This window comes from Xiphophorus hellerii, chromosome 12 (genome assembly GCF_003331165.1).
Source record: "Xiphophorus hellerii strain 12219 chromosome 12, Xiphophorus_hellerii-4.1, whole genome shotgun sequence".
Lineage (NCBI taxonomy): Eukaryota > Metazoa > Chordata > Actinopteri > Cyprinodontiformes > Poeciliidae > Xiphophorus > Xiphophorus hellerii.
This window is the reverse complement of record NC_045683.1, coordinates 27507658-27525946: the sequence shown is the minus strand read 5'-3', so window position 1 is coordinate 27525946 and position 18289 is coordinate 27507658. Positions and strand designations below refer to the sequence as shown.

The following is an 18289-nucleotide window of genomic DNA, read 5'->3' as shown; positions in this document are numbered from 1 at the left end:
AGGTAGAGAACTGTCTTTATTCTTCATATACACAGTTTGTGCGAGTTCTTCTGCACCAGAAATGCTGCGGATCAAAACCAAAATATTTCAGGACTTTGTTTTGTTACCAAAAAAGAGGGAAAAAAATTACTAAGCTAGTTAAGTGTGCATACATTTAGAGAATAGAAAGCACTAAAGTAACAGCTGATCTGTTTCCAGTCGATGCTAAGTCTGCTGGGACTTGTAGTCCACTCTTTCAAACAGTAGAAGTATCTCCACATGCTTGGTCTGCGGAAACAGATCCACGGCCATCGCTCGCACCGGACGGAACGGGGCGCCGTGAACTCTGTTGGAGGGAGCTCTGCACAAGCTGAGGACGACAAAAACATTGACCGTTAATTTGAGAAAGCATGCGCTTTCCTTTTATAACGACAGTTTCAGCACCATCCAGACGTGGGCTGGGTAGAAATGCCAAGGTTTAACCAAAGTGACCCAAGAAAACCCCACTCCATCCAATACCAGGTGCAGATTTCAACCTGTTAAACAGAAGATACATTTGGTATCCATGGAAACGTCAAAACTGTTGGCTAGAAGCCCATGGGCAGTGGGACTGATGTCCGCGACCAGGAACCTTCATCAAAAAGACACTTTAGGGAGCTCTGGTAGTGCCAAAAAGAATATATGTTGGTGGATTACATTTTTTTTTTCTGTAAAATGTGATTACATTTTCTTTTACACTAGATCTAAACAATACATTTCAATTGGAGTGAAATATAGCAGTATATTTTATCAAAATTGAATAAAAAAACAAAAACAATTTTAGACATGCAAAAATAAGTTTAAATTTAGTAAGTAAAAACAGTAAATCCCCAGTTTTGTAGATTTTTTTGACTAAAACCTTTAAATTTGCTTAATTTTACCAAGGCTGCATCTATGGTTTCTAAATGTTTGCATCCATATGATATTTCTAAAAAGTTCATATGCTCTATAATGAAAAGGAAAAATGCTGGCAAGGCACAAAAAAATCCCAATTTTTTTTAATGTTGCATCTTAATGTTTTCTGAAACTAAAGCAGCTGCTGTAATTACACTTTTGATGGAGTCTCCCAAGTGTTGGCTTTAATTTAAATTTTTGAAATAGTTTGTAATTGCTGATTTGATTTGGGTATGTTATTTTAAACACTTCAGAAAACCCCGTGAGGCTTCTATTTAAAATGGAGGAGAATTTTTCCCACGGGTGAAACAAGCTAAAAGTCCTCACTCGATAAAGTTGGTCATGGCCGCCTTGGCGTTGCACGCCACGTAAACCAGCCTCTTCAGGTGTTCCGCTCTCCTGATGGCGAGGACGACCTTGGTGTCTGGTTAATAAATTAAAAACATAATTAAAAAAACTCTCATTGCCGCTTTTTTAAAACAACCGCATCTCGCATTTCTCCGGGGTATCTACTCACGCAGGCCCGCCCTCGGTGGATCCACGATGGCCGTGACGTTCGGGGACACCAGAGCGTTCAGGATGTTGGGGAACACGTCCTCGGCTTTTCCGCAGTGAAACTCGACATTGCTGAGCTCTTCGCACGCAAAGAGAAAAAAAGAAAAAAACGTGACTTCACGCTCGTGCCCACATGAGGAAACGGCTGCCGTACCGTTAAGCTTGGCGTTCATTTTGGCGTCCTCCACCGCTTCCTGACAGAGCTCGACGCCGATCACCTTTTTAACTCTCTGGAAAACAAAAAGGTTGGAAACTCCATGAACTTTCTCCAACATGGAGCTGTTGATGTCTTCCGCAACAATAGGACGTGTTCAATATAGCCTGGACAAACTTTAGATATTTAAGGAACAATGCAGTTTATCCTGAAGACGTGAATACTGCCTGCGTGATTGTTTTAATTACGTAAAAAAAAAACACAAAAATCACTTTAGCGAGTGAGAGGCCGATGGTTCCCGTCCCGCAGCAAACGTCCAGCACCGTGCTGTCTTGGTCGAGCTGAGCCCATTCCCCCACGGCCGAGTACAGCACCTCGGCAGCTCCTGTGTTCACCTGGAAACAAACACACTACACTCATCTTTACGTACAATTACTCAAAAAGAATGAATACGTGCACAATCGCCTTGTTAAGTACGAGAATGATTCTAATTCTACCACCACAAACATAAACGCGTTGGATCTAGAATGAGACTGAGCAAAACAACATCAGGCTCTGTAGGAATACCTGTGTAAAACAAAAAAAGAACGATATCTGGGAAAAGACACATTTTGCAAACGGTGGGGGATCTGTGATGCGGTGGACTTGCTTGGAGATTTTTTTTTTTTTAAATCTCTGATGTGCTACTGCAGTAAAATCAATTATTTTAAGTCAAGTTTATTTGCATAGCACATCTCAGCAACAAGGCATATCAAAGTGTTTTACACCATGAAAACACAATACAGTACATTTTGCCAAATGCCATCATCAAAATATATCCATCAAATATATTGGATCAGTGTTCCAGTCATTAGGAATCAAAGGGAGCTCTAAAAAAAGTGGAGGTTTTAGCCTTGATTTAAAGAAACTCTGTTTCAGTAGTTTTGCAGTTTTCTGGAAGTTTGTTCCAGCTTAGAGGAGCATAAAAACCCAACGCTGCTTCTCCATGTTTGGTTCTTGTTCTGGGGATTTAAGGCCTTTAACACACATTTACCATACCATGACCATAAACATGGCCACCACTGTATTTGTCATTGATATTATTCCACAACACTAACCTAAATGAGGTTTTTTCAAGATAAATTTGACTTTATTTCTAGGGAGATTCTGTTAACAAGTGGCCATGAATCTCCTGCTTGCCTGAAAGAAGGAATGCGGGGATATCCTGAACTTCAGGCCGAGCAGCTCCTCGTGAATGCAGCTCTCTCCGGCCACAAGCTCACAGGGCAGGTCCTCTAGGTTGGGAGACGTCCTTCAAACAAAGCCGAAAATGTGTGATTAACTCTGCTATCCAGCTCACTCTGGGGGACTGATTCAAGTTCATCTTCCTCACCTTTGACCCTCTCGGACAAAGTGCAGGGAGGTAATGCCGCTCTCTTTACCCTCTCCTTCGAGAAAATACGTCTTCATGGAGTTCTTCAGGGCGCTGAGCTCCTCCTCTTCAAGTTTCTGTGAGAATATAGAACGGGGCTTCACAAGGGAAGAAATCAACAGTAAATGACGTGCAGCTAAACTGACGATATGTCCTCACCTGCGGGTTGAAGAAGATGATCGCCATAGCTTGCTTGGTCCTCGTAGTGCGTACGGTTAGCTGCTTCCAGTGGCCTTCGTACGTCTCAGGACTGTACACAGAGTACTTGGTAGTCCTGTTTCCAGAGTTGGAGAGAAAAATACATGAAACGAGAAGCTACTGACATTTTCCAAGCTTGGAATAAGAACTCCAACAATCCTTTTTTTGGAAAATTTGAAAAGATAGCATCCTTGGTAGTATTCAGTGGAAGCACCTGATAAACTTCTGGAACTCGTGGACCACCCTCTTGGCCTCGGTGGACACGTGGCAGGTCTCCGCCGGTCCAACCACGGCGCACGAGCCTCCTTTGTACTTCCCGAGGCGGAAGCCGATGGTCTTATCCTCCCCGTCTGCCCCCGTTGAGATGAGGAACTCACACTTGTTCCTGTACTCCGTCTAACCGAGACCCAGAAACACGAGCAGAAACGTTGACATATTGTACAAGACTCTTTGAATGAGAACACTTATTGGTTTAGACATTTCAACATCAACACTTCATTTCTAAAAGCCCTGAAGGAAGTGCAGGTCCTCTTTTGCAAACCTAAGCTACAGTCCAATGTTTACGAGATGAGGCTACTTCCTGGCACTAACAAGCCATTCCTGCGCAGTCTTTTAAATAGTTAAATATTGGAATGTGGGTTAAATACCTGCGTTGGAGAAGGTCGAATTGCTTCGAGAGGGCAACACATTTTGTTGAATTTTCCTTTCTGCGCAAAGAGCCACGGCAACATGGCCTTGTTGGTGCTGCCTATCTCCCTGAAGATCAAAACATGATGGGTCAGTCGCAATGAATCGTACAAGGCACGAACGCAAAAGTCAGTAATAAACAATTTGTCTGATATGGATCCAGATGAATGGGGCCACCTACTTGGCCAGCCTCTGCAGAATCTCCACCACCTCCTGCTCCTTGATCTTCAGCTGCTCCTCGTAAGACACTTTCCACAGAGGAGTCACGGCGTTGGCTATCTGAACGCTGAGCGGCTCCTCTTCCTCCTCATCACCCCTTTCTGTTCTCTTGGACGCCGGCTGCCCCTCTTCCTCCCCTTGCTTCCTTTTCCTCAGGATGGGGTCCGCTTTGGGTTTGGCCAGCCTGACGCTCAGGACCTGGCCCTTCCACTGCATGCCGTGCACCATCTTCATGGCCTTGTCGCGCTCCTCCTCGTTCTTAAAAGTAACGAAGGCGAACGTCTGCTTGCCAAAGAGCTTGATCTTGTGCGGGTTCAGGCCGTGCTTGGCCAGGAACTTCTTCAGGTCGTTGAATCCGACGAACTTGGGCAGGTTCCTGATCTCCACTTTGTAGATCTCTGAGGTGAAGAGGTCTACTTTGATGTAACGGTACATGTTGGTGTCGGCCTCGCTGCCTTCAGCTGGAGGATCAGGCTTGGGGGCGTCAGTTTTGGAGAGTTGAGTGAGATCATCGCCAGGTCTCTCCTCCTTTGAGGATGTAGCCTCTGATGCTGCAACACCACTCAGATCCGCCATCACTCTTTCGGCTGTCATAACACAATCACAAGGCACTTACATGCACGTTAAAAACATTGTAAACAGTCTGCTTATCAGTTTTAGTAGACGATATTAATCATACCAACTTCAATGTAACAGTAACCGTTTAGTTTTTCACAGTTCCCCAATGTTAATAGAAGGATTTCTAATAAGAGTGTTGGTTGTCCGAGGGTCTTAAATGCATCTTCATCACTTGAATTAGATTGTAATGTTTAGATAAATACAGGAGTTACATATTGTTCAGAGGAGAGCATTTCTGTACATTCACAACTTCCCAGCTCATGTTCAACGGCATCAACGACAACAGTGACTTACTCCCAATAATATTCAGTGGATGTTTTCCACGCGTCTTACCTCCAGACGCCTGTTTAACGTCGATTTCACTTCCACCTAAGCTGAACAGGGCGTCGCCATGTTGGTCCGACCACGTGCAGCGTCAACCGCGAGTTTCTTAAAGCGATAGCGTCCCTTTCGCATTCGGACAACGATAGAGACAGACTGTCCAGAATGGGACTTGTGCGGAAGACGTAAGGCGTAATGTGTATTTGACTTTTAACAAGACTAAAGAGGAACTTTTAAAGATGTAAATCTAGTAATATGTGACACTAGAGCGGTACAACTAAGCTTCAAGGGGAAGAATGGGGGGAAAATAATCTCATAACAAGAAATGGTAACCTCAAAATTTTGAGCAAGAAAAGTATACCAAATAAATGAACAAAAACGCTATTTTTTTCCTGCTAGTTTAGACAGACAGAACTTGCCATAAAAAAAATACAAATCAATAATCATACATTATATTCTAATATATTACATTTGTATTCGCTTGTTTTGGACCAGTTTTTCAGTCATCATAAAAGAGAAAGTACTTATAGTCCCTCATTTATCTCCCATCATTTTTTGAAAGAAAAAAAAAACGCTCGTTAAATTCAATTTATTTAATACTTTATTGCTACTGGGTTTTATCTTACAGCAAAGGATTGCACCTGAATTTTGTGTCATATAATTACTCTCTTAATTTGACAGCAGCACAAGAGGAGCAAGGAACATGAATGCACACGCTCAAATATAATTCTAGAAAAGATGGGGCATTTTAAGATTTACGACAACACTAAGTTGTTTAAGTTTTGTTTTTTAATCCATCAGTCTCCTGGCTCCACCCTTCACTTTGTGTTATATCATAGTACAATTAGAAAACTCAAAGTGAAGTGATTTTATAGCTTTTACTATTTGTGTGTGACCCAAGTGTGTATAAAACGTGCTTTGGGCATTTAAGGTTCAGCTAGAAAATGGTTTGCTGTGAGTATTTAAACACATTTAAATTATTTTCTTTTCTCTTTTTTTTTGTTAAAGGCAAAACTGACAGCTGCTTTCAATGGCTGCAGTCTCTCAAGAAATTATCCAACTTCTAGAAAAAAAAATTTCCTGTGTGTTTTTGTTTAGAAATTAAGTCGTCCCACACAATTAGTTGTTTGTCTGTTTAATTTCTGAAAGCAAAATCAATGACGTGCAAAGTGTTGATAAGACGCTTTATTTATTGAAACAACTACTTCACCCTAGAACAGGGGTATTCAAGAAAACTGTGAGGAGGTCCAGTTCAAAGAAATTTCCTCAAGCAGAGGTCCGCAATATCGTCTATTTGCAGTATGACAATATCGGAATACATGGTGTTAAAAAAAATAATAATACAGGTTAAAATAATTTCAAAAAAGTTTATTAGCACTGAAACACAGGATAACATTGTGTGGCTGCAGTTTAAATTAAAAATAACTAAATTATGTATTCAAAAATAAAGAAAGTGCTTAAGAAAAAATAGCAGCTTCAGTTTCCTTTTGTTTGAACAATCTCAATATTTCTGCTCAACAAAACAACTCTCAAAACACCTGAACTATTTCTCTTACAGATTTCTCTTACATCTGTCTTCCCCCAATTTCCCTTGCTCAGTGTGAGAATTGAGCTTTGGCTTGCCCTGCCAACATTTTAAATCTGGGCTTGAAGGAGGTCAGGGCCATTCTCATGCACATGTGCAGATGCTCATTGGTGAGCTTGGAACGATATTTTTGTTGTGTATGTTTGTTGTGCGCTGAAAGCACGGCTTAATACCCTGGTGGACTGATCATATTGGGCAGTGAGACTTCGAATTTTCTGCGTCCGGAGTTCGGACTTAGGGGGGTATGATTGGTCAAATGCTTTGTGCTTAGTCTCATAGTGACGCTTGACATTGGCACTTTTAACAAGTGCCACGGTTTCGGAGCATATGAGGCACACTGGTTTCGTGCTCGCGGGCGGAAGAATGAACATGTATGCATCCGTCCATTCCGTGTTGAACGCTCGATTTTCGGCATCTACTTTTCTCTTTTTAGATAGCGCCATAGTGTTTGCACCTCTTCTGACTGTAATTCACGCCCTATCTTCCTGTATCACCTCCCTGCGTTTCTCGCTTCAATCGCTTTTCGCTCGCCTTTCACCTCCTCTTCCTTATATCACACTGCGTGGATATCTGTGCCTGGCTACAAACCTCTGCTTCGGTTTGCTCATACAACTCGCTCTGAGTTCAGGCTGGCGATTTGATTCGCTAGTTGAACCACGTGGTTAGTATGACTCGCACGCGATTGGTTTGTAGCTTCCAATCCTTGCTCAGTGCAGTGTTGGTAAAAGCACTTGTGTCAGATAGGGAAAAAAATAAATGCTCCGGTTTAAAATTAATTCTCCCGTCAAAATTAACAAATATTTTAACAATTTACTCCGGGTCCGGATGGGATGGCATATGGGTCCGTATCCGGACCGAGGTCCGTTGGTTGCGGACCACGGCCCTAGAACGTTTTTGTGAAATAAAATCAAAGAGTTTCCTGTGTTTGAGCAGAACGAGGCTGCTCGCGCGCTGTCATGCTGGGCGCGCGGGCATGCGCAGAGAATTCGGCGCGCGAAGCTCCGGCAGGAAGTGGGAGCAGCAGAACGCAAACGGCGGCCAGTTCGGGATTTGAACCTCTCACGCAACTTCTATAATCTGTTAACATCTGCTTTGTTATGGCAGACACGAAGGTAGGGTCAAGCTTTTTAGGTTAGTTAATAAACGCGCTTTAATTTAAAGCCAGAATTTTTTTGATGGTAGTCATATTTTGTTGCGGAAATTCGACAAATTTAGGCAAGGGAAAAGAGAAGCCGACAAGTATGCCATTTGACTGTAGAAAATATATTTGGGAGGATTTTTCAGACATGATAAATAATGTGACTCTATTTAGTTTCATGTAGAATCGTAAGAAGTGCTGAGTGACACATGAGATGCTTGATTTTCTTTAACATGTCGTTTTAGAGTTGAGGTTTACGAGCTCGAAGAAGTCCTGTGAAGTGTGCAGCATGTTAGCTTCCTTACTCTACTCACGAGCGTCATTAAGCAGTGAATACACGTTGCTATAATATATGAATATTATTATTTTTGCCAGCTAATTGAACCGACTCAATGTGCCGCACAGAAATAACGGGTTCAGTTTCGTTACATACCTTTGTCTCCTTATTATGGTAGCTAACGTTAGCTTGCTAGTGCTAGCGCTAATGGCTGGGCGCTGAAGAAAGAAACTCCGTTCGCTGTTGTATTTTAGCGTAACGATATACGAGTCTCGCTTAACTTAACGTTTGTCATTATGTGTAAGTTGCCGCTTGCCTTTCATGTAGTAGGGAGTGTCTAAATAGACTTAATGGCTTAGCAACTAGCTGTTAGCCTGCTAAGGTGGAGGCCTCTTTAATAAGCCGGGTAACTTTACAAGTTGACAGAAAATTAAAGTGAAACAGCAGTTTGTTGGCTGGCGTTAAATTCAAATGAGATCACAACATTCGCCAGCTCCAGATTTATTACCTACTAGCTAAACCAACAGCCGTGTTCTTCAAGCTGGGTTCACACCTTCACATTATTAAAATGTTAAAAATCAGCTTTTAAAGTTGCAATAATTTGTTTTGGGGTCTTCCTTAATTTGGTGGTTATTTTCCTTAAATTTATTTTTCTCATCACATAAAGCCAAGTGGTATTCAGTAAGCTGGGGTCAGCAGCAGCAGTCATGTACAAAAGGCTTTGTCTGCTGCCTCTGTCGCAAAAGCTATACATATAATCCTCCACCTCCCCCCTCGCCTCCATTGAACCATGGTCCGCTAGTGCCTTCACTGAAATCACTTGGTTTTAGAGTATTTTAATCTATAATGCACACCCCAGAATATAGGGGCTTTGCTTAGACGGGGCACTTCTTTTCATTGTTATTGGAGAAACTAATTTCACTTTTTCCCTCAAGGACCAGGAAGACCATGAAACCACTGGAGACGGTGCCGAGGACACTAATCATGATCCCCACTTTGAGCCCATCGTGTCTCTTCCTGAGCAGGATGTTAAAACATTAGAAGAGGACGAAGAGGTGCTCTTTAAAATGTAAGTTTTTGCCACACAGGTTTTCACATCTCGGTTTATAGCTTGTTGGATGGAAATGCATAGCAATTTGTTGAGTAGATATTTTAAAATCCAAGTTTTGTTTAGATTCCAGAAGCCAACGCTTATCCTATCAATGTGTGGCTGATATTTAAGTGTAGTGTAAGTCGAAGACAAAAAAAAAAACCTCTTTACCAAACTGTCACTTCAATTGTATCTGCATCTTTTGAAACAAAGTGTTGCTGTCTACCCAGGCGAGCCAAACTGTATCGCTTTGCCTCTGAGAACGACCCTCCAGAGTGGAAAGAGAGGGGGACAGGGGACGTGAAGCTGCTGAAACACAAAGAGAAGGGCACCATCCGCCTCCTGATGAGGAGAGACCGAACTTTGAAGATCTGTGCCAATCATCAGAGTGAGTCAGCTTCCCGAATGCTATCTTAACAAGGGATCACTAGAATATTTCCCAGTTAAAAAAAAAAAAGAAGATATATATATAGTATATATATGTTTCAGGTGCCAAAGCACACTGTCATGATCTGGAGACAAACTAAATCTATTCAGGGTTTCCCTCAGAAAACCTGCTAAGCCCGGTGTTGGGGGCGATGACGGGTAGTCCACCAGTGGCCCACCGTTTTTTGTGTTGACAAATGTTAAGTTACAAAAATTTGGAGCAGGAATCATCATTTTAAAATAATATGTGAAGCCAAAGGGCAAGTGCAGAGACGGTGCAATTGGTTCACCGTCTGTAAACCTAGTGTAATTCGTCATTACTGTTCTGAAATTTTTTTTGTAATGCTCGTTTGTTCATCACTATTTGAGATAAACAAACGACACTTAGCCTGATGGAAGGTCATGTAAAGCCTGGCAGCCCGCCAGTCTCATAGTACCCTGAAAGAAGCCTGGTTGGTTGTTTTTTATTAATGTTTAGCTTTTTTAGTGTTTATACTGTGAGACTTTAGTTTTTCTAACCTAAGTTATCATACAAGAAGTATAACCATGTCTACATCTAATTGAATAACATCATGAAATTAAAATCAGAACTGAGTGCCTCGTTTTCTGTCGCACTTCAAACATATTTGCTAGTAAAGGTGGGCGATATGGACTTCAAGTTTTATCACAATAGTTTGCGGTACTATTGTGATAACAATACAAGTAACAATAAGAAATGTATGCAACTTTTTTTTTTTTTATATATACCATGTGCCACAGCATTCAGAGCCCCACAAACACAGATGTCAGTCTTGAAAAACATTCCCATTTCCAATGCGCTTCTTTAGGACACCAGTCACATAAAGATGTGTGATTTGTATCACTGAGCTGCAAGTGCTAAAACTGTTTTCAAATTCATTGGTATTTATTGATGCTTTAATTGAGCAAACAGTGGAGAAAATGGTAAAACTGACAATCCCAACAGCAAGGCCAGTAATGGGGGATTTTAAACACCACTCATTGGAATTTGTCATGACAAAGATAAATCAAAATAATCGTGACACGGAATTTATCAAGATAGTGCAATCAATTCTCACCTCCTACTTGTTAGCCAGAGAGAAAAGGTAAAGCAAATAATGTTGTTCTAGCACATTTAGGCGGTTCTGGTGGACTGAACTAACATTTCACATTGATTTAAATCAACAGCACTCATAAACTGTGAAGCGGTGTCGTCCTCACGTAGACGTACTTCCAGTCGGTTCTCCCTTTGTAACAGTTTGACCTTCCTGTAAACTGCAGTCAGCCCGCTGATGGAGCTGAAGCCCAACTCCGGCAGCGACAGAGCATGGGTGTGGAACACACTAGCAGACTACACTGACGAAAGTCCCAAACCAGAACTCCTGGCGATACGCTTTTTAAACGCGGAAAGTGAGTCCTATCCAGTATTTAAAGAAGGCCGTTCCTGTTTGCTGTAGCTGACAAACTGCGTTTTCCTTCAACAGACGCTCAGAAGTTCAAGGTGAAGTTTGACGAATGTAAAGAGGAAGTTAAAAAGCAACTAGAGGGATCAGGTAAATGATGCATAAGCCTTTTTCACTTTCAGATTTTCCTAGTTTATTTAGTACATTTGAGAGTGCTGTTTACAGTTGTAGACACATTTGAATAAAACAACAAGCATTAATTCATTCCAGGACCCCAGTTTAGCTGGATGATGTTTGGTAGAATTTATTTATAACAAAAAATGAATTCTACCAAATGAACTGACATAAATAATAAAAACACATTATAAAATGTAAATGCAATGCAGACACACTCTGTTCTTTGCTGCTTACTCCAGCCTGGGACTTTTTCTGTCTGCTACATAAACATGCAGAATGTAACACGACTAGCTTTGCTAAAAGTCTGCTGGTGTTGCATTTTTCTACATTTCGGCTTCTTTTTAAATAGATTTCTACTCATTTTTGGTTAAGAGGCAACTTTTCTTTTTTCTTTTTCTTTAAATACTTTGTACCAGCGATGGAAATATATGACAGTGGATTAGGGCCATTGTAGATAAAATAATAATAATAAAGAGGAGTAACTTTACACCCAAAAATTGCATTAATTTGAGTTTGAAAAGTGGCAAATTTGCCAGAAAAAACCCTCACAATTTATTTATTATGTTTGTTTTTTGTTGTTTTTTTCATTTCTGATGATATCCAAAAGTCAAACTTTTTCAAATATTTGTAATTTTTCAAAATTTCGGGGCGGAGGGGTTCTAGCAAATTTTTTGATTTTTCAAACTTGGACATTTTCTTGTTTCTGAGTTCTTTGTGTAGAAATTTACTCTTTCTATCTACAATGACCTTAATACGCAGTCATAGAAATCAGGATACATTTTAAGACAAGAAAATTGCTAAAAATGTTAATGGATCCTGTATTGTTTCGCCACAGGCAACACTGACGGTGCAAACAAGGTGGCAGAGAAGCTGGAGGAGCTTTCAGTAAAAGATAAGGCTCCTGAGGGAAAGAAGGAAGAGAACAAAAAGGAAACTGAGAAGAATGAAGATGAGAAAAAGGAGGTGAAAGCTGAGAAGAATTAAGAACCAAGAACTTGCTTTGCTGATCTTCAGTTTTTTTTGTTTTTGTTTTTATCAGTTTTCCTCTTTTTCTACAATAGACTCTATGAACTGAATTTGGACTCTTGCATATTAGTTTTTTGTTTTTTTAAATCTGTTTTGCCTCAAGATCACAAGTCCTTGAAGCCACTGGAAAAAATATCAGAAACAAAGTTAATAACAAATATATATTTTTCTCTGACCCTGTTCCCAATTTGCTCGGTGGAAGCCCACACTTTTCCACCCTTACTTTTGAGAGTTTGACATTACGATTAACAAACTGTGAAAAAGAGGCTTGTGATAGCGATGATTCCCACATTGGGGTATTTTTGTTTTGTTTTGTTTTTTGTTATTCTGAAGCAGAGTTCAATTGTAGGGTGAGGGGATAATGTAGCCTGCTCATTAGCAGCACCAGGTCAGGAACCAGGCATTATGGAGGCGCATTTTGAAGGTGACCCCCACTGATGACTCTCTATTGGCCTGTGCGTCCTGTCCAGACTTCCACTATTAGACGGCAAGGTGAAGACGTCTCCTTGAGTTGATTTACCCCTCGGTTTAGTTCAGTCGGAATCTGACTAAAGGAGGAATTCACTCTGGACAGTTGGGGAGCATCAGATGAGTGTTTCGAAGTCACAGTGTCCACCACAAATGAGATGCACTTAGTTAAGAATCTCTCTTTTTCTTTTTCTTTTAAAAAGTCTTGAAAACTATTAAGTCCAAAGTAAAAACGGTTCATTAATTTGTGCAGCTTTTTTTCTTCCTTTTCTCCTGACTCATGTCAACTTATCAGGAGATAAGTTTGTATGTTTTTAGCTCATAACATTCCCAGACTTCAAAGCATGTAAAGTGTATGTAACGGAGTGCGCCCCATCTTGGTTCTGTGTTCTCACCGCCCGCTCTTTACTCTTTCCACCGAATACGTTCTCTCTACCTTGACTCTTCAGTGCATCCAAGTGCCAGTGCATCTGTAAATACATGTATATGGATGAAATGTTGCTCTTCGTTTGCACTCAGATGATCTGAAATGTTTCCTCCACCTTCAAATAAAAGCTGGTAAAGATCACACGCTTGCATTTATGTATGAAAAACCGCATCTCGGTAAATTAAAATGTCATCGGAAACGTTATTTCACTAAATCATTTAAAAATTTGTAACTATATAGCTTTATTGTGGCTAGAATGAATGAAAACTCACTTTTCTAGTAGGAAACTTGAATATTATAAGGAAAATAAAAAGGATTTTTAGTACTGAAATGTCTCCCTACTAAAAATTCTGTGCATGTACTTTACAGCATGTTCACTCAGTTCTTAGTGATTCGTCTTGCATGCTTCAGTAACCATTGGTCATTTTAACAATGTGAGCCAATTTCAAATCCTGCTGGAAAACAAAAGCGCCTCCATGAAGCTCGTCAGGAAACCCAATAAAATTTACTCTTATGGAAAAACTTCAGACCACTAGGCAACCGTCCAGGTAAGAAACTTCTGATGTCTGTTTAACACAATGCAACAGCTGTAGCTCATGTAATGGTTTTTTTTTTTTTCTTCTGGGGGCTCTTGACTCTAGTCTCAGTGCAAATGAATATCATATATATACGTGATATACAGTATATATATATATAATGAATTTTCACCGTTTCTGTAAATTATTGTAAAACTATATATGATATAAACTGGCTTGTTCTTAGAAAAATTTATATTTTCAAAACTTAAAATGTTGAAGTGTTTTCTGAAACATTATTCTAAGTTTGTTTTTTTGTCCCTGATGGCGTTTTGGAAGCCATTTTTGTGTCTAAGCAAGGCAGCAAGACACCGACCAACCATGGCCTCTCAGCGATGGTTTGTTTGGCTGCTGGCGTCCCCAAAACATCTGAGGAGAAGAAATGGCCTCTGGAACCACCAGCAGATCAACAATGGACACTGAAACGATCACTGCAAGCAAGCTGAGGATCCACCCGACTCATCAAGGGTAGATAAGGTCAAGCAACTGGCGGATCCAGATGAAGTCTCAAAGTAAGAGCTGTTGCAGGTTTTGACAGTATTTACCATATTTTACTTTATCAGGTTTTTTTATTCAAATACTCAATTGTCTGAATAATCGATAGATTACTAAAATAGTATACAACAGCCTGTGATGACGAATTCTGGTTGAGGTGTACTGTGATCATGATGCTGTCCAGAAGAGGGCGGTAGTGCTCAATTTGCTCAAATCACCACGAAGTCTGTGTGCCTGTGGCGATTTGAGCATATTGAGCTCTGGCGCCCTCTTTTGGACACAGTACATATAAGACATCAGTTCCTCTTGCAGGTGATCATCAAGAATGAATCAGATTCGCTCAGAGTTGGAACTTTTATTCTTTTGGGTCATTGGGAATATTTCCTCTTCACAAAAATAGGAACACATATACAGCTATTGTGTATTCTCTATTATACATACATGTCTTTGAAACAAAATGGTTGGTCATTGTCGACCGTCAGGAATGGGGCCCTGACCTGCAGTGATGTCCATCATAGGAAAGGAACGTTGGCAGTCACCTTAAGGTGGAATGATGGTTGTTTGCATTTGGAGACATGGCCAGACAGGGGTTTGAAAGTCATTACAAACAGGAGTTAAGTAAACAAAACAACCGTTATGTTTTATTGGTTCACCCAACCATCGCATTTGCCAAAATAGCCTTGTTGACCACAGCCTCACAAGAGCGTTTTGTTTAAGGCAGCTGGGTGAGACCTTAAAGAGCAACCATGTTGGTCAGACTGTTAGTAAAGGTTCAACCTTAGCAAAAGCCTCTGGTTTTTCTGCTTTGAACTTCAGAGAAATTTAAACCAACCAGATGAGAGGAACTGGGGTTTCCTAACTTGCACGTTCGAGTCGCCCTGTTTTTTTTTTTTGTTTGTTTGTTTGGGTTTTTTTTCTTTTGCAGTTTAAAAGGTTCACCCAGCCCAAATTGCTCTCCAGAGTCACTTTCTACTCAATCCGATTAACAGATTGCATTTCATTGTCTCTCAGCAGTGTTTCAGACACACTTAGCTGTGTAGGAAACGGTTTCTTCACTAAAAAAAAAGGCAACGGTGGCTTTTCTTGTAGCGCAAACAAATCTGACACGTAGCTTGTATTAATTTCTGCCTCCAGGATTTTACATCTCAACAGCAAAGAAAAACGTCGATACGCTGTACCAGACAGCGTCTGCAAGTAGTCCGATTATTTCCACCCTACTTAAGCGCAGATGTCACCCGTTTGCTGTGTTCCGAGAAGTATGGCCACGTTTGGCATTGATAACTCAAGGCAGCTTTAATGACATGCACATTCCTTGATCTGTAATGTTTGACCATAAGGACCATGTGACTGCTCACTAGTCATGTCACTTTAACGTTAACTTCCAAAACACAAATCTATCCGTCACGATTTACCATAGACTTAGTCTTGCACAGCAACATAAAACAAGCAAAATTTCAATTTACCTATTATCCATGATCTGATTCATCTAGTGAATTCATGGCAATGTTATATTTACATACCTGGACACATTTACTGGCAACTCTGGTAAAGATGTGTTAAAAACAAACCTTAAAATAAATTGGATCTTATGCTACAGTAGCATAATCTGTCAGTAATTTTTTTTAGTATATTTATCCAGATGAAAAAAAAACATGTATTAAAGAAAATCATAAAGTGGCATATTTATTGGTACTCCTGCTATTAGTACTTTGCCTTTTACAGAACAACAACGTTTGCACATTTTATTTAAAAAGTCCTGGTATGTAAGGCAAAACAAAATACCAAGATAAGTTCCAAAAAGCATTCCAGAAGAGAAAAAGGCCCCGCACCATCACAGATCCTGCACCGTGTTTTAGTGGGTATAAGTTGCTATTCCTCATATTCATTCTTTATTACACACCAAACCTACCTGAGGTATTGCTGGAAAGCTCAATCTTAGTCTCATCTCACTTTCCAGCTATTCTTCCAGAAAGACGGCAAAATCCATCTTTTCTTTTGTGATGTTACGACAGAAAAGCATTTCTGCTGGCATCCCTTCCAAACAACCTGTTTTCACTGTCTAACACTTGCTATGGGGACTTTGTGGCAGCAGGACGCCAGTCTTCTCATCACAGTGAGCTTTGGAAATATTTTTACCATCTGCCTTATCACCCTGCTCACTGTAGGATGGCAAGATAAATGTAGGTCCCCACCAAGCCTGGGTCTGTTAATGTCATAAATTTACTCCAAGACATCAGTGCTGTGTATTAATACTCAGCAGTTCCTAGAAACTTTGATCAGCTTTACAAAGTTTAAATAAAACTTTTCTATTAAAGCGATTTGTAGGAGTAGCACTGATTGTGCCACGTGTTTAAAAACTTTAATTTCTTTGGATAATTTTTTTTTTTTACCCCCAACTGAATACATATACTCAAGTTAAAGGTTAAATTTTTCAGAAAAACAAATCAGGTTTAGATTATGCTACTGCAAGCAAAAGATGAAATCATTTCATAATTTCTTAATTTTTTTAGCATACCTACCAGGAGTGCCTCACTTTAAACATTAAAATCCAACCAAATATAGGTATAAAAATATTTATCAAACATGGTTTTTAAGCGATTGGGCATGTTAAAGGGAAAAAAACCTACTACAATTGTATCAAAGACACCTTATTTGACTCTCATTTTGAAATCACATGTATATATATTTTTTCTTTATTTGATGAAACATGAGTTTTTCTGGGGCTGTGCAAGTCTGAACTTATCTGGAGTCCATGAGAAATATTGTGATGAGGTATTCTAGTATTTCAGAATGCAAACATACCAGCCCGGCTCCTGTGTTGTAGGGCAGTCTCTGAAAAACAAGGGCATACAGCTCCACACTGCCCTCTTGTGACGGTAAAAGAGGGAAAGAAAGCCCTAAATAATCTGCAATAAACATCAATGAAAAAAACACAATCATATTATATGAATTCATGTCAACTAGCATGTCTGCCGGTTGCATTAATTCCTGAGAAAAAATATTTTTAACACAAGGTTATCGTTTCCTTTTTTCAATCAAAAGCAACTGAATTTGGAATGCAACCATCAGACGAGATGAGAAAAACTTTCACCTTCTCTTTCCACTCCTGTTATGTTTCCTAAACTTCCTTGCTGACTCTCAAAGCCTTTAAGATGTCCGTCAGAACACCCCGGAGACGACGTGAACGGTACTGGAGGAGAAAAAAGTGAAGCACCATAAATTCTTGCCACGCCGACTCTTCTTGCCGAGGTTCGGATGTCCGGAGCAGCCGCCTCACGACAAGTTGCCGGACTTCCTGTTCCACCGACCAAGATGGCGAGTCAGAATTCTTGACGACAAAAGCCTTCACGCTCACACACACCACTTCTCGAGGCGTTTTCTCTTTTTTTTTCTACTACTGTTCTCCGTCGGCACAGATTCATACAGTATTGCTTTGACCGCCTCACACAATGAGTTCCTTTGATTGGACAGTTAAATCATATCACCAGGTACTAACGAGCCCCGACTGGACAAAAGACAATTTCTCCCCTGCACGGCGATGTTGTTGTGAAAAAGCTGAGGGTGCTTTCCTCGCTCACACAGATATCTCGTATGTGGTGCCTCCGACGCCTGTTACCTTTTTGACGTTACCGTGGCGACTGGGGCTCAGGTGGCAGTCCATCTGCCCATTAACTTTCATGGCCTCTCTAAGTGGAAAGAGGAGACAAAAACAAAGACGATTCAACACCAAAAGCAAAAGCGCTTCAACGCAGAACAAAGAGTGGAAACATGCAGGTTACCTGTTCGGATCTCAAAGAATGAAATCTCAACAGCATCATGGAGGATTATTTTGGTGTGTTTTGTTAGAGGAGAGAAAGGGAGATGGAAGACAAGTGGTCGAAACGAAGGCATGCACATGAAAACGAAACTGGGACTCAGATCATTTTATTAAACGGACAAATTGAGAAAGAAAAGGAAAAAAAAGGTGTTTTCTAGAAGGCAATCATACAGGACATGTGCAAAGTCACACCGAGAGAACAAATTAATAGATGGAGAACAGAATGCCATAAACAGGACAAAGATGCTACAAGTTGCCCCAGTTAGGCGTAACACATTAGAGGTGATGAACTGCTGGCTATGATCACCAGAAC

General features: G+C 40.5%; 3 protein-coding genes and 1 non-coding gene across 7 annotated transcripts in view; 2 read left to right on the top strand and 2 right to left on the bottom strand.

Moving 5' to 3' along the window:
* Positions 1-3: 3 nt before the first annotated feature.
* trmt2a (tRNA methyltransferase 2A) lies at positions 4-5218 on the bottom strand. 2 transcript variants are annotated; one of them, XM_032578215.1, is made up of 12 exons: positions 5088-5218; positions 4099-4723; positions 3878-3986; positions 3445-3626; positions 3192-3306; positions 2994-3109; positions 2801-2912; positions 1894-2016; positions 1622-1697; positions 1430-1546; positions 1240-1336; positions 4-349 (listed from the first exon to the last, which is right to left on the bottom strand). In XM_032578215.1, the coding sequence occupies exons 2-12, from the start codon at positions 4710-4712 to the stop codon at positions 205-207; spliced, it is 1806 nt and encodes a 601-aa protein (XP_032434106.1). In that variant the 5' UTR covers positions 4713-4723; positions 5088-5218; the 3' UTR covers positions 4-204. The 2 variants fall into 2 exon arrangements, with proteins under 2 accessions (XP_032434106.1, XP_032434108.1); XM_032578217.1 differs by having other exon boundaries at positions 5049-5177.
* Positions 5219-7632: 2414 nt separating this feature from the next.
* On the top strand, positions 7633-13230 carry ranbp1 (RAN binding protein 1). The gene is made up of 6 exons (XM_032578105.1): positions 7633-7772; positions 9011-9144; positions 9396-9553; positions 10870-10998; positions 11073-11141; positions 12004-13230. The coding sequence occupies exons 1-6, from the start codon at positions 7758-7760 to the stop codon at positions 12150-12152; spliced, it is 654 nt and encodes a 217-aa protein (XP_032433996.1). The 5' UTR covers positions 7633-7757; the 3' UTR covers positions 12153-13230.
* On the top strand, positions 11374-11501 carry LOC116730500 (small nucleolar RNA SNORA77). Its single transcript, XR_004341331.1, has one exon. It is a non-coding gene; the product is annotated as a small nucleolar RNA SNORA77 (small nucleolar RNA).
* Positions 13231-14499: 1269 nt separating the features above from the next.
* Positions 14500-18289, bottom strand: part of zdhhc8b (zDHHC palmitoyltransferase 8b) — an 83227-nt gene continuing 79437 nt past the window's right edge. For all 3 annotated transcript variants that reach the window (XM_032578100.1, XM_032578101.1, XM_032578102.1), the window contains one exon: positions 14500-17845. In XM_032578100.1, coding sequence (XP_032433991.1) covers positions 17734-17845 — 112 coding nt within the window. In that variant the 3' untranslated portion in view covers positions 14500-17733. The remainder of the gene's footprint in view (positions 17846-18289) is intronic.